The sequence below is a fragment of the Protopterus annectens genome, chromosome 1.part1 (assembly GCF_019279795.1).
Source record: "Protopterus annectens isolate FY-2018-M chromosome 1.part1, PAN1.0, whole genome shotgun sequence".
In the NCBI taxonomy this organism is placed as follows: Eukaryota; Metazoa; Chordata; order Ceratodontiformes; family Protopteridae; genus Protopterus; species Protopterus annectens.
This window is the reverse complement of record NC_056726.1, coordinates 965,851,926-965,866,356: the sequence shown is the minus strand read 5'-3', so window position 1 is coordinate 965,866,356 and position 14,431 is coordinate 965,851,926. Positions and strand designations below refer to the sequence as shown.

At 39.7% G+C, this 14,431-nt stretch overlaps 1 protein-coding gene across 2 annotated transcripts in view; it reads left to right on the top strand.

Annotated features, from left to right (window-relative positions):
• The window catches only part of ATP6V1C2 (ATPase H+ transporting V1 subunit C2), a 455,055-nt gene that overhangs the window by 340,936 nt on the left and 99,688 nt on the right, over positions 1-14,431 (top strand). For both annotated transcript variants that reach the window (XM_044079287.1, XM_044079294.1), the window contains exon 8: positions 6,813-6,910. In XM_044079287.1, the coding sequence (XP_043935222.1) occupies positions 6,813-6,910 (98 nt within the window). The remainder of the gene's footprint in view (positions 1-6,812; positions 6,911-14,431) is intronic.

Sequence of the window (14,431 nt, the reverse complement as noted above, 5' to 3'; positions counted from 1 at the left end):
CACTGAGAAGAATGAAACTCTATATGTAATCATTTATGATTTATGAATGTAGGGAACAGACCTCTCAACTGTCCCTGATCTTCAGGGACGTCCCTGATTTAGACTCCGATTGTAGGTTTGTCCCTCTTAATCCCTCTTAAAACTGGTGACTGCTGAAGAAAAGGTGGTGAATTGCCCTTAATAAATAATGATAGTAATTCAGAGTTATAGACGTTTTACGTCAGAAAATCTATATTAATCCACATTCTCTTATTCTGCAAATGTTTCAAGCTAATAGTACAAATATTTAAAAAATGTCCCTGATTGTCCCTAATTATTGGAGGATTTGTCCCTGATTCTGTTGAGATTTGTCACTGATCGGTTGAGAGCTATGGTAGAGAAATAAACTATGGGACAGTGCATGTGTGTGTGTGTGTGTGTGTGTGTGTGTGTGTGTGTGTGTGTGTGTGTGTGTGTGTGTGTGTGAGTGTTTGAACAAGTGCACGTTAGATTATGAGAATGACTATGGCGTGTCCTGTGCCAATGAGATGTACTGGACATCAAGGGTGATTACCACAGAAAAGTGATGATTAGTATTAGCAGTAACACCACTCGACCCAGAGACATGCAAATTAGCCGATAATATGATTTTTCCTTATTGCAGCTAATCATGTCTCTGAATTACCTTTTCCACAGTTGTAGAAATAGTCCTTTTTGACTGCAGCTCTTGAAAAAGAAAGAGATTATTCTTTCTGAAATACAAAGAACATCTTTCAGCAAACAATTGATTTTATGTAAGAAGACTGAATGGGGTAGTGTGTTTATTTTTAAGCTCTTTTTATTCAGATAGGAATTTGGATGCTTTTCACTCAATATTTTATAAGTTTATCTCTATTGTTGTTAGAGTGTGTTAATAATTTACAGGATTTTAATTATTTGAGTGGCATATTTTAAATACAACCCATGATACTGCTTTTAAATCTAATCATTTTTTGTAATATACAACTTCATAATCATAAAAGTAGTTATAAAAGGTTCTCTGTTATAATAGTTGGAGGGATATGTAAAATAGCAAATTTACAATTAACAATCCCAGGGATTCAGAAGGAACCACAGTGCTGGACATAGGATTGCAGTAAAAATGGGACAGTTTACACAGTTTGGACTTGCGATTGAGACATAGCCAAAACGAGGAAAGACATCATTATCAGCTAATTTGCATGTCTCTGAATCACTCAATTATGAAGAGTGCAAACCAGCACTTCTCTGCTGTAATTAACACTGGCACCCCATGCATCTCTATGGCACAGGCACCCCTCCCATCTCATTCACTCTCTCACACACATACACACACACTTGGACATACCTCTTACCTGTTCACGAGTTGTCAAAATGTCTCTGAAGCCTCTGTTTTATTTTTTGTCCCCAACATCATAAATCATGAATCCTTACAGTCAGTAAGTATAATGCCAGATGTTAGAGGTTCCATTCTTCTTATTCATCCTAACGTGCATCGTGATTAGAGCTGTTGCCCCATTAAATTTCTAAATAAGTCCAAGACATACTGTAAAAGTTCTCCCTGGCATCATCTAGTGATCCTCCTGGCTTTGTACTGAAGCCTCACCCACCAATACACTCCTGATAGAAAATAATGCTGGCTCCATTGGCTGAATAGGTAGTGGAGAGGGTTACTACTGCTGCTTTCTATATCACGGGTGCATGGTTTGGATCCTTTTCACCATTTTACTTTTCATATTTTCTTATTTAACACTTGGGTAATATTTTCAACTGTCCTGGTATCTAGTGGTGGTACAGAAGACTAAATATCCTCAGGGTTTGGTGGGAGAGTACATGGTTTGAATCTGTTTTAGTGCCTTTAGGACACGCTGTACGGTGTATCTATGGTGTTTAGTGTCCCCACCAACCCATGTGTTTTTAAGCACCATTAAGGCACAATGTTAAGAGTTATCCCCGGTATCTAGTATTTCCTCCAAACCCATATTTTTTTAAGTGCCATTAAGGCATAATTTTAACAGTAATCCCTGGTGTCTAGTGCCCTTCCAGTGTTGCAGGATTTCCTCACTAGCCTAGGGGCGTGTGGAGATATGACAGTCCCCCCCCAGTCCAGACACACACATTCACACATTCATGAATACACACACATGCACCCACTTGCACACACGTTCACATACACACACACACACACACACACACACACACACACACACACACACACACGCACACACACACGCACACAGACAAACCTACCCTATCCCCTATCTAACTCTCTTACTTCAGTTTCCCAGAGAGACCCAAACTCACACATACACTCATACATGCATCTCACACATACACATATGCACACAGCCCTAGCACTTACCTCTACTGTGATTAAAAAACATGAGCTTTTAGCCATATTCATTAACACAAGTAGCTGTGTTACTTTATGCAGATGAACAATTCTCTGAACTGTTCTGCTGCATAAATGGCTTACTGCAGGCAATTCTGGGGAGAATACATGGCTAATTAGCATAGGCCTCTCCCCTGAAATGCCTCATTAGCATTTAGCATGGGAGCAGAGACATCCCTCTGTGGTGCTGCAAATCTTCATGGTAAAGCTCTTTAGTAGGTTTGTGGCCATCACTGAACAGGAAATAGATACTGTGGAATGTACATCTCATGCACACATCACTCTAACCATTATGAATCTGCCCCAGTCTCTTTATAAATACTTATATATTTTTATTAATTTTTTGTTTCTTTCTTTTAATCTTCTCTTTTGGCTATTCCCGTTAGGGGTCGCCACATTGGATCATCTGTTTCCATTTCTTCCTGTCCTCTGCATATTGCTCTGTCACACCAAATGCCTGCATGTCCTCTCTCACCACGTCCATAAACCTTATCTTAGGCCTTCCTCTTTTCCTCTTACCTGGCAGCTCCATCCTTAGCATCCTTTTCCCAATATACCCATCATCCCTCCTCAGCACATGTCCAAACCAATGCAATCTCACCTCTCTGACTTTGTCTCCAAGCCGTCCAACCTGAACTGACCCTCTAATATACTGATACCTAATCTTGTCCATCCTTGTCACACCCAGTGCAAATCACATCTTTAACTCTGCCACTTCCAGCTCTGACTCCTGCCTTTTTGTCAATGCCACCGTCACCAACCCATACAACATAGCTGGTCTCACTACCCTCTTGCAGACCTTCCCTTTCACTCTTACTGGTACCCGTCTGTCACAAATCACTCCTGACACTCTTCTCCACCCATTCCACCCTGCCTGTACTCACTTCTTCATCTCTCTTCCACACAAACCATTACTCTGAACTGTTGATCCCAAGTATTTAATCTCATCCACCTTCACCAGCTCTACTCCCTGCATCCTCACCATTCCTCTATCCTCCCTCTCATTCACACACACATTCTGTCTTAGTCCTGCTGACCTTCATTCCTGTGCTCTCTAGAGCATATCTCCACCTCTCCAGGGTCTCCTCAATCTGTTCCCTACTCTCACTACAGATCACAATGTCATCTGCAAACATCATAGTCCATGGGGCCTCCTGTCAACCTGTCCATCACCATTGCAAATAAGAAAGGGCTCAGAGCTGATCCTTGATGTAATCCCACCTCCACCTTAAACGGATCTGTCACTCCCACTGCAGACTTCACCACTGTCACACTACCCTCATACATATCCTGTACCACTCTTGCATACTTCTCTGCCACTCCTGACTTCCTCATACAATACCACAACTCCTCTCTAGGCACCCTATCATATGCTTTCTCCAAGTCCACAAAGACGCAATGCAACTCCTTCTGACCTTCCCTATATTTCTCTATCAACAGTCTCAGAGCAAATATCACATCTGTAGTGCTCTTTCCTGGCATGAAACCATACTGCTGATCGCTAATCATCACCTCCCTTCTTAACCTAGCTTCCACTACTCTTTCCCATAACTTCAAGCCGTGACTGATCCGTTTTATCCCTCTGTAGTTACTACAACTCTGCACATCACTCTTATTCTTAAACATAGGTACCAAAACACTTTTTTTCCACTCCTCAGGCATCCTCTGACTTTCCAAGATTTCAGTAAACAATCTGGTTAAGAACTCCACTGCCATTTCTCTTAAGCACCTCCATGCTTCCACTGGTATGTCATCTGGACCAACAGCCCTTCCATTCTTCATCCTCTTCATAGCTGTCCGTACTTCTTCCTTGCTAATCTGTTTCACTTCCTGATTCACTATCCCCACATCATCCAACCTTCTCTCTCTCTCTCTCTCTCTCTCTCTCTCATTCTCTTCATTCATCAGCCCCTCAAAGTACTCTTTCCATCTGCTCAACACACTCTCCTCACTTGTGAGTAGGTTTCCCTCACTATCCTTTAATACCCTTACCTGCTTCACATCTTTTCCAGCTTGGTCCCTCTGTCTAGCCATTCGGTACAGGTCCTTTTCTCCCTCTTTAGTGTCCAACCTTTTATACAACTCTCCATATGCCTTATCCTTAGCCTTCGCCACCTCTGTCTTTGCCATGCTCCTCATCATACCTCTCAACCTGTTAATGCAAAAAATCTGGACAAAGCTTGACAAAATGGGGGTACAAATAGGGACATATTTTAAATATTGCTCTTATAAACTTAGAAAGTTGCTCGAGTAACAGGATATGTTTTAATATATATTTTCTGAAGGATTTGAAGTCTGAAACTCAAATGTATGTTATTATTTAGTGATTTAAATCCTGAGATCATTCCAGTGATTTGCCAGGAAAAATGAGGAAAGAGCCAAAAATCTGGACATTCTGCAAATATCTGCACAGTTGAGGTATGCTCCTTATACTCCTGTCTACTTTCTTCATCTCTTTGACAATCCCACTTCTTCTTTGCCAGCCTCTTCCTCTGTATACTCTCCTGTACTTCCTCATTCCACCACCAGGTCTCCTTGTCCTCCTTCCTCTGCCCAGATGTCACACCAAGCACCTTTCTAGCTGTCTCCCTTACCATCTCTGCTGTAGTTACCCAGCTATTCGGTAACTCTTCACTGCCTCCCAGTGCCTTTAACTCTTCCCTGAACTCCACCTCATAATCACCCTTTTCCAACTTCCACAGTTTGATCCTTGGCACTGCTCTCACACTTGTCCTTCTCTTCTTCATCACCAACATCATCCTACAGACCACCATTTGTTTCTTTTAATATATTTCATAATTGGATGAATAAGGAGATTTCCAAAATATTATAAAATATCAGCATTGTCATCATGACAGACTTTGGACTTAGCTAAAGAGTTAGGAAAATATGAAACTTTTTTGGGTGGGACTAAGTATACATTGATTATAATAACATGCATTTTAAACAGAATAAACTTAATAAATCTGTTACTTTTTTTGTGCTGGCAGCTTTGCCTAAGTGTAGTTATTTACTATGTAATCAGCAATTTCAACATTAGGCAGCTTTATACAACTTTAAACTTTTTTAGTGAAGTTGTCAGAATGTTGGTATGCATATATATAAATAAATACAGATTTGCTTGCTTTTAACTTCAAGTGCTTTTTTTATGACTTTGATACTTGTTAGGGAGCAGTAATGCTAGTCTTTCTTGCATTACTCACTTTTTTTCTGGCAATGGGCAGTAGTGCCTCATGGGTTTACTAGGATTAATTGCATGCCGTTTCATTTGACATCTGACTAATAAAAAGCAAAATATCTGAACGTCAGGAAGTTATGCCTAAAGTGCCATACAACCTAGAAAGAAATTTTGCCAGGGGGGTGACAAGCCACCTTGACCACTGAGTGTGGGTGCAAGTCTCACTATTCCCAATCTTTGTAGATACTTACTCAAAAGTTGCACAAGATTAGAGAAGAGGGGAAAGACTGCAAACAAAGAAAACACATATTCTTCCTCTTCTCCAGCTCCTGCAAACCAGAAACAAGCACAAACTTTGTGACATGGCCATATCTAATGCTCTGAAATAGTGACTCCAGTAACCCAATAATCCTTCTGTTTCAACTTTCTAAAATTCAATGAAACAGTTTCCCTGTTTTGTTCTCCCTCTCTCTCACACACACACACACACACACACACACACACACACACACACACACACACACACACACACACATTAAATATTGGCATACCAAATTAATTGCTACTGAACCAACCATCTAGCAGGTTATGTATCATTTATTATTTGAAGATTTACATATTGTTACAGTATTGAATAAAAGCAATATTATTAGTTTATACATTGATGCTTTAACAATAAATAGGTTCAAAAATGGACATTCGACCTAACATAGTCCCCAAGGGTAACCATTTGAAATGTCGGGACCCATTAGTGCGAGTCCCAAAATACAGAGAGTGAATGGCCGAAAGAATATACCAAGTCTGAGATGCCATTTCTCGGAATATTCCCTTTTCTCTGAGGTATGGCAATCTCGGATTTGGTATATAGAAGTTTAGGAGGTGTGGGGCATGCAGGGCTGGTTTGCCCCTCCCTGCAAAAAGAAGTTTAAAGGCGAAGAGCAATTTCTGAGATTCTCCCCGTGTTTTTGGTCTTTTTTTCCAGATTGTTGACACTCGACATTTTGAGTGCTGACATATCAATAGAGAGCCTTTTCAAAGTGATGTTCAAAACAGAATTACAATGAAAATGTAAAATGTGATCACCTTTTTTATTGTTTGTGGGCTATGTTAAGCTTAATTTGTAATGGCCAGTTCAGTAGAGGTAGCAGATCAATGATGTTAGCATACTTTAACTATGCACAAAATAAATTGCAATATCTGATAGATGGGACAGGGAATAACTTTTTCATGCTTTTGTCATTTGAGGGTCCTCTGTTGAGATGGCTAAAGGTGAATTTCAGTGAAACTTTCATTGCTTGGATTCACGTGAAGGCATTAAGAGTTTTTATTGAATCTGTGCTCAGGTATGTGTATGTTATGATTTTATCTTGAATCTGCTCAGGTATGTGTATGTCATTATTTTGTCTTGGATTTTTTGCCTAGATGTAAAATATAGATTTAAAAAAATCTGATAGTTCTGACTTAAATCTTAATTCTCAATAATGATCAGGAATGACTTATTATTTGAGTTTCGTTTCCTGCTTACTTACATGTTTAGCCTTTTAGACTGACAGATAAACACACTCTCATGTATGTGGGCATGCAGACACCACAGACATGCATTTACAAAGTTATGCTGCTTTTTCCACAGTTTCACATTTCCTTCTCTTTTATGTTGTTCTAAGAAAAGCTGATTTTGTGCACCATCATAGTTTTAAAATGTAGCTGTACTAAGAAATGAATGGTAAATTGAAACTGCAAGAAGTAAAAAGGAAGTATTAACGAAACAGTTTGTCAGTATGTTGGATCTACTGTTATACATGTGTAGTGTGAGTGGCACAACACGTAAGGTACTAACCTTTGGTGCTAAAAGCTGTGGGTTCTATTCTCATACCAGGAAGATTGCTTGCTGATAGTAAAGTGCAGCACCCCCCCCCCCCCATGAGGCTGCATCAGCTTGAGTTGGTGATAACTTAGTTGGATGTAAAAGGTCCCTTAGAAAGAATCGAGCTTGCCATTTGTATTTGATTATTACTTTACGGTACTAGCACTGGGGCATTAATGTAAAGTGAGACGTACCTCCCCTACTTGCATAACTACAAATAACTCCATTCAGATGAAAAAAGAAAAAAAAGTAAAAGCTTTTTCTGGAATGAGTAGAAAAGGAATATGAGCTACAAAACTTGTAGAACTAATGTCATACTGAATGAGTATGCAGTTATCAGTGATGAAGTGGTCAGGGTTTGACTTGAGCTAGGCCATGTTGCTGTTTAAGTAGAGTACGTCTCTGCATTTGGAAGATGAAGCAATCATAGATAGTGTTAAACAAGCAAGGAAAATATGCTAAGATGTTAGAGGTGAAGCATTAAAATATCTGTATTCTAGCAGTCTTAGAGCTGAGGAAGAATGGATGCCAGCAGCCCTGTGGAATTTTTTTTGAAGATCAGCTTAAAGTAAATGTTAACTATAGAAACAGACTGCACCTTATACAAGACAGACAGATGTCATATAAAACTACTGATGATTTTGTAACAAAAGCCAGAACTTGGAAAGTATCTGAACTGATTATTGCTACTACTCCTGACAATGCAGTTAGGAATGATCTTCACATAAACTGTATATAATTGCAGATGTACTCACTGAGTGTCAAAAATCTGAAGCCGTGTCAGTATGTAATAAGCCATTCTTTCCATCAAGGAAGAACATGCCAGAAATGTGACAAAAAATATAAGCCATGTCACTGGCCTGCATATAATTATACATGCTTGACCTCTGTTATGAAGGAAGGTTGGGCAAACAGCAGAGGTGGCTTTAGCACAACAATAGTAAACCTCAACCACAGTGTCATTTATAAGGCCCAAACAGATGCTAACTACAAACCGAGTAACAGAAAAAGGGTGAGTTGCATATAAGTATTGTAGACAATGTTAAACCTGCTGAAGACAGTGAGTACCAAAACCACTGCCACTCCATTACCAGCAGTGTACAGTCATACATAGTGCTGATCTATTACCAGCAGTGCACAGTTCATACATAATGCTGATCTATTACCAGAAGTGTACAGTCATACGTAGTGCTGATCTATTACCAGCAGTGTACAGTCATACATAGTGATGATCTATTACGAGTGATGTACAGTCATACATAGTGCTGATCTATTACCAGCAGTATTCAGTCATACATACTACTGATCTATTACCAGCAGTGTACAGTCATACATAGTACTGCTCTATTACTAGCAGTGTACAGTTCATACATAGTGCTGATCTATTACTAGCAGTGTACAGTTCATACATAGTGCTGATATATTACCAGTAGTGTACAGTTCATACATAATGCTGATCTATTACCATCAGTGTACAGTCATACGTAGTGCTGATCTATTATGAGCGATGTACAGTCATACACATTGCTAATCTATTACCAGCAGTATTCAATCATACATAGTGCTGATCTATTACCAGCAGTGTACAGTCATATATTGTGCTGCTCTATTACTAGCAGTGTACAGTTCATACATAGTGCTGATCTATTACCAGCAGTGTACAGTTCATACATAATGCTGATCTATTACCATCAGTGTACAGCTCATACATAGTGCTGATCTATTACCAGCAGTGTATAGCTCATATTTAGTGCTGATCTATTACCAGTAGTATACAGTTCATACATAGTGCTGATCTATTACCAGCAGTGTACAGTCATTCATTGTGCTGATCTATTACTAGCGGTGTACAGTCATACATAGTGATGATCTATTAACAGCAGTGTACAGTTCATACATAGTAATGATCTATTATCAGCTGTGTACAGTCATACATAGTGCTGCTCTATTACTAGCAGTGTACAGCTCATACGTAGTGCTGATCTATTACCAGCAGTGTACAGTCATTCATTGTGCTGATCTATTACTAGCGGTGTACAGTCATACATAGTGATGATCTATTAACAATAGTGTACAGTTCAAACTTAGTGCTGATCTATTATGAGCAGTGTACAGTCATACATAGAGATGATCTATTACCAGCAGTGTACAGTTCATACATAGTGCTGCCCTGTTACCAGCAGTGTACTGTCATACATAGTGCTGACCTGTTACCAGCAGTGTACAGTCATACATAGTGCTGATCTATTACCAGCAGTGTACAGTCATACATAGTGCTGATCTATTACCAGCAGTGTACAGTCATACATAGTGATGAGCTATTACCAACAGTGTACAGTCATACATAGTAATGATCTATCACCATCCCTATACAGTCATACATAGTGCTGATATATTACCAGCAGTGTACAGTTCATACATAATGCTGATCTATTACCAGCAGTGTACAGTCATACATAGTGATGATTTATTATCAGCAGTGTACATTTCATGCATAGTGCTGATCTATTACCAGCAGTGTACACTCATACATAGTGATGATCTATTACCAGCAGTGTACAGTCATACATAGTGATGATCTATCACCAGCTATGTACAGTTCATACATAATGCTGATCTATTACCAGCAGTGTACAGTCATATGTAGTGCTGATCTATTACCAGCAGTGTACAGTCATACATAGTGCTGATCTATTACCAGCAGTGTACAGTCACACATAGTGCTGATCTGATCTATTACCAGCAGTGTACAGTCATACATAGTGCTGATCTATTACCAGCAGTGTACAGCTCATACATAGTGCTGATCTGATCTATTACCAGCAGTGTACAGTCATACATAGTGCTGATCTATTACCAGCAGTGTACAGTCATACATAGTGCTGATCTATTACCAGCAGTGTACAGCTCATACATAGTGCTGATCTATTACCAGCAGTGTACAGTCATACATAGTGCTGATCTATTACCAGCAGTGTACAGTCATACATAGTGATGAGCTATTACCAACAGTGTACAGTCATACATAGTGATGATCTATCACCAGCACTATACAGTCATACATAGTGCTGATATATTACCAGCAGTGTACAGTTCATACATAATGCTGATCTATTACCCGCAGTGTACAGTCATGCATAGTGATGATTTATTATCAGCAGTGTACAGTTCATACATAGTGCTGATCTATTACCAGCAGTGTACAGTCATACATAGTGATGATCTATTACCAGCAGTTTACAGTCATACATAGTGCTGATCTATTACCAGCAGTGTACAGCTCATACATAGTGCTGATCTATTACCAGCAGTGTACAGTCATACATAGTGATGATCTATTACCAGCAGTGTACAGTCATACATAGTGATGATTTATTACCAGCAGTGTACAGTCATACATAGTGATGATCTATTACCAGCAGTGTACAGTCATACATAGTGATGATTTATTACCAGCAGTGTACAGTCATACATAGTGATGATCTATTACCAGCTATGTATGTACAGTTCATACATAATGCTGATCTATTACCAGCAGTGTACAGTCATATGTAGTGCTGATCTATTACCAGCAGTGTACAGTCATACATAGTGCTGATCCATTACCAACACTATACAGTCATACATAGTGATGATCCATTACCAGCGGTGCACAGTCATACATTGTACTGAGCTCAAGGCAAGCCAAGATGAAACCTACACAATGAGAGATGGGTACACACTTCATCTGAAAATTGATTCAAGGGGATCAGAGAATTCACTTCCACTGTACACATTGCAACAAATGCATAAATCCTCAGCATTTGTCCAGAGATACCTCTAGCCAGTGCACAGCATTAAATTAGTGTCATACAGTGGTGATTAGATGCCCTTCCTCCGAGCCAGAGCTCTGTCATCCTACTACAGAAATGCTGCATGGGTGCATGCCAGGTTTTATTTTGTTTTTGTACCAGGACCAGGTATAATCAGTCTGCTCACAAGTATGCAAATACCCATGAAGGGGATGGTGTGAAAACAGATAAAGAATTGTATGGGAGACAAGCATGTATGCGACCAATGCAAGCATATGCAAACCAACTTGACAAAATGTAATAACGTCAGTTGAAAGGATGAGCTCATCCTGAAGCTGAAGGCAAAGCCATTCACTGACTCACAGTGAACGTGTAGCATACACATCAAGGGCAAATTGCAATAGGAACTAAATAATCATCAAAAATGTAAAGATCTATGCTCCAGACATGAATTTAATACTAAACAAAATATCTACGTATTGATATGTCAGGTTCTTCAGAAAATAAATGCCAACTTTGAAGACACATTCGCACAAAAAGTGTAGCTTTTGAGGAGCTTAACCTAAAGATTGCAAATTCAGAAGTGTTCAGCAAGCTTGATGCAAAAAACAGAATATTGGTCATCACATCTTAGTATCTTACTGAACAATCAACTCTTGCCATTTGGGTTGAGTATATCCCAAAACCTGTACCAAGTAAAGATGGATCAAATTCTTGCAGGTCTTGATGGCATAGTCACAATAACTGACGATGTAGTTGTCTACAGATGAAATGGGGAATATTGTGACAATTTTATCAGTCTGATACAGAGATCTGCTCAAACAGGATTAGTGTTTTAAAAGTAACATTTGCAAAATAAGGCAAACAAGCATTTCATTATTTTGAAATCTTTACAAAGGTAAAGACATTAGTCTTGACCCAAATGAAGTCGGAGATGTATAGAAAATGCCATCTCTTCAAAGCAAAGATGGCTTGTACAGATTCATGGGCATGTTGAACTATTTTCTCCTTGCAGATCAAGTTTCTTTTGGAAAAAAAAACACATATCTTACAAAGTCTGTTGAAAATGGAGAATGCTAAATGAGAAGCACTGGCTGTAGGTTCATAGGTAATTACTAGGCTATTGATCTGTGAGGATTTTAAGAAATCTAGCCTAACATTCCAGTGGTAGTTTTTAGCCCTTATATTTTGCATAGGAGTAGCTCAGAGGTGGTGAGAACAAAGATCTGTTGAGACATTCACTTGTCACTCCTATCCATGAGGGACATTTATTTTTATTTTTCATTTGTTTATTGGGAAAGTCCGACTGGGCAAGCAGTGCTTGTTTTCAGCGGATGCTTGAGAAGAAACACACTACATGCTACATCTGAATACAAGAAAAGTTTTCAAAGCAGTCCACACAAAATACATTCAACATAGTCATTCAAAATACCTAATCATAACGGACAGAAAGTGAGATAGAGGAGATTGCTGTGAGATAGTTACACACATTGAATTGTCAGGCATTATGTCACTGTGGAACTTCATGGAATAGATCAGTTATAGCTAGTTATGAGAAAGGAGTATGTATTTATTTAGTAAGTTAGTCTGGGTCCTGACAGTTACATATCCAGGAACTGGTTAGGTAGGGACCGTAGTAGATTTTTTTTAATTAGATTTGTCATTTTGCATTCTAATTTCAGGGAGGAGGGAGTTCCAGATTTTGGTGACTGCATTTGAGTAAAGGGAGTCACCTGACATATATTTACTGTAGATATTTCTAAGAGTACTTTATTTGTAGATCTTAATTGATGGTTGTTGTTGAGGTTGATTAGGCCTATAAAAGCTGGTGCTTTATTGGGATGGTGAACTGTTTGGCGTGCCACTGTAAGTTAAAGTTTAGCAAGCTGGGTAGCTGTTCTTCGTGTTTCACTGTTGCAGTCATCACATTTGGGTTATCTGCTTGCAGTAGCCCTTAGTCGGCCAGATTATCAAAGTCTTGGGTCCTGCGTCGGATGCTATCTCATCTTCCATGACATCAGGTAGTCAGGGGTATAAAGCATGCAGCCGACGCCATTACATCAGTCTTTCTTGTGTGCGGTCCCTGAAGCAGAAGCAGTTCGCAAGTGCCGGTCAGCCAACTCCTGAAATTTTTGTTTTCGAGTTTCAGAACCGAATTCTTCAACAAAGCTAAGTACCCCATTGGGGAAACTTTTTCTTGCTCTAAACCGATGTCAGTAAAAGTTAATAAACAAATACCTCAAAGATTTTCATTCGTACTGCATTCCTTGCTTAGGCCCTGACCACGACATACCTCGCTGTCAGTTTTGTGCCTTATTTAAACAATGAACTATTCATTGTCGGTTTATTTACGCTTCTAAATATTTTGGTACTTGATTCAATTATCCAGATATGGCTTTGGTGAGCCACCAGACTACTGACATTCTGAAAAAATGCAAAGATAAAGACAGAGACAGACCGCTTAGGTCCAAAGCTGCCGACAACGCTTCTCCTAAGCTAGTCGCCAGTTCGCCAGTACTCAAGAGAGGTGCTTTCGCAGCCCCTGATACCCACTACTTCAGGTTCGCAGGCCTCTACTGAGACCCATTCGGCGTCTGGTATGCTGCAAGATGCTTCTTAAACTGTGGAACCTGCGGATGTCTCTACATTGGATGGGTCCGGAGCCGCTGTGCATTCACTGGCTTCTGAGGGTGTATTCAGGCCTACTGATTTGCATATTAAACCAATGCTATCTTCTTCTTCAAGGCCCAAAACTCGATCCATGCCTAGAAAACCAATGCCCAGACCGCATGGTCAGGCCTCTATGCCTAAAAAACAAATAAGAATGGCTGAAGACCTTATTACTCTAATCAGGGGAAGCCATCCTTCCCCCTCTAAGAGACCTAGGACTGAGTTTCCTTATGATTCTTCTGATCAGGACTCTGAAATTTCAGTTTCCTCTGATGACCAGGATTTACCCTTATCTACCTATGAGGATTCTGATGCACAGGACTCTATTCCCTCTGCTTCCCCAACAGAGGATTTCTCTTTTGGTGAAACCTTGTATACTCTTAGGGAGCATTTTTACTGGGAAATTCAGGATTACTCTGACTCTAAAAATAGGCTTAGGGATTTCTTATTCCTGCCCCAACACAGGCCTTTGGCTACCCTCCCTGTACTGGACATTGTTGATGATGCCTTCTCAGAATCTAGCTTGGCCCCTGACTCTT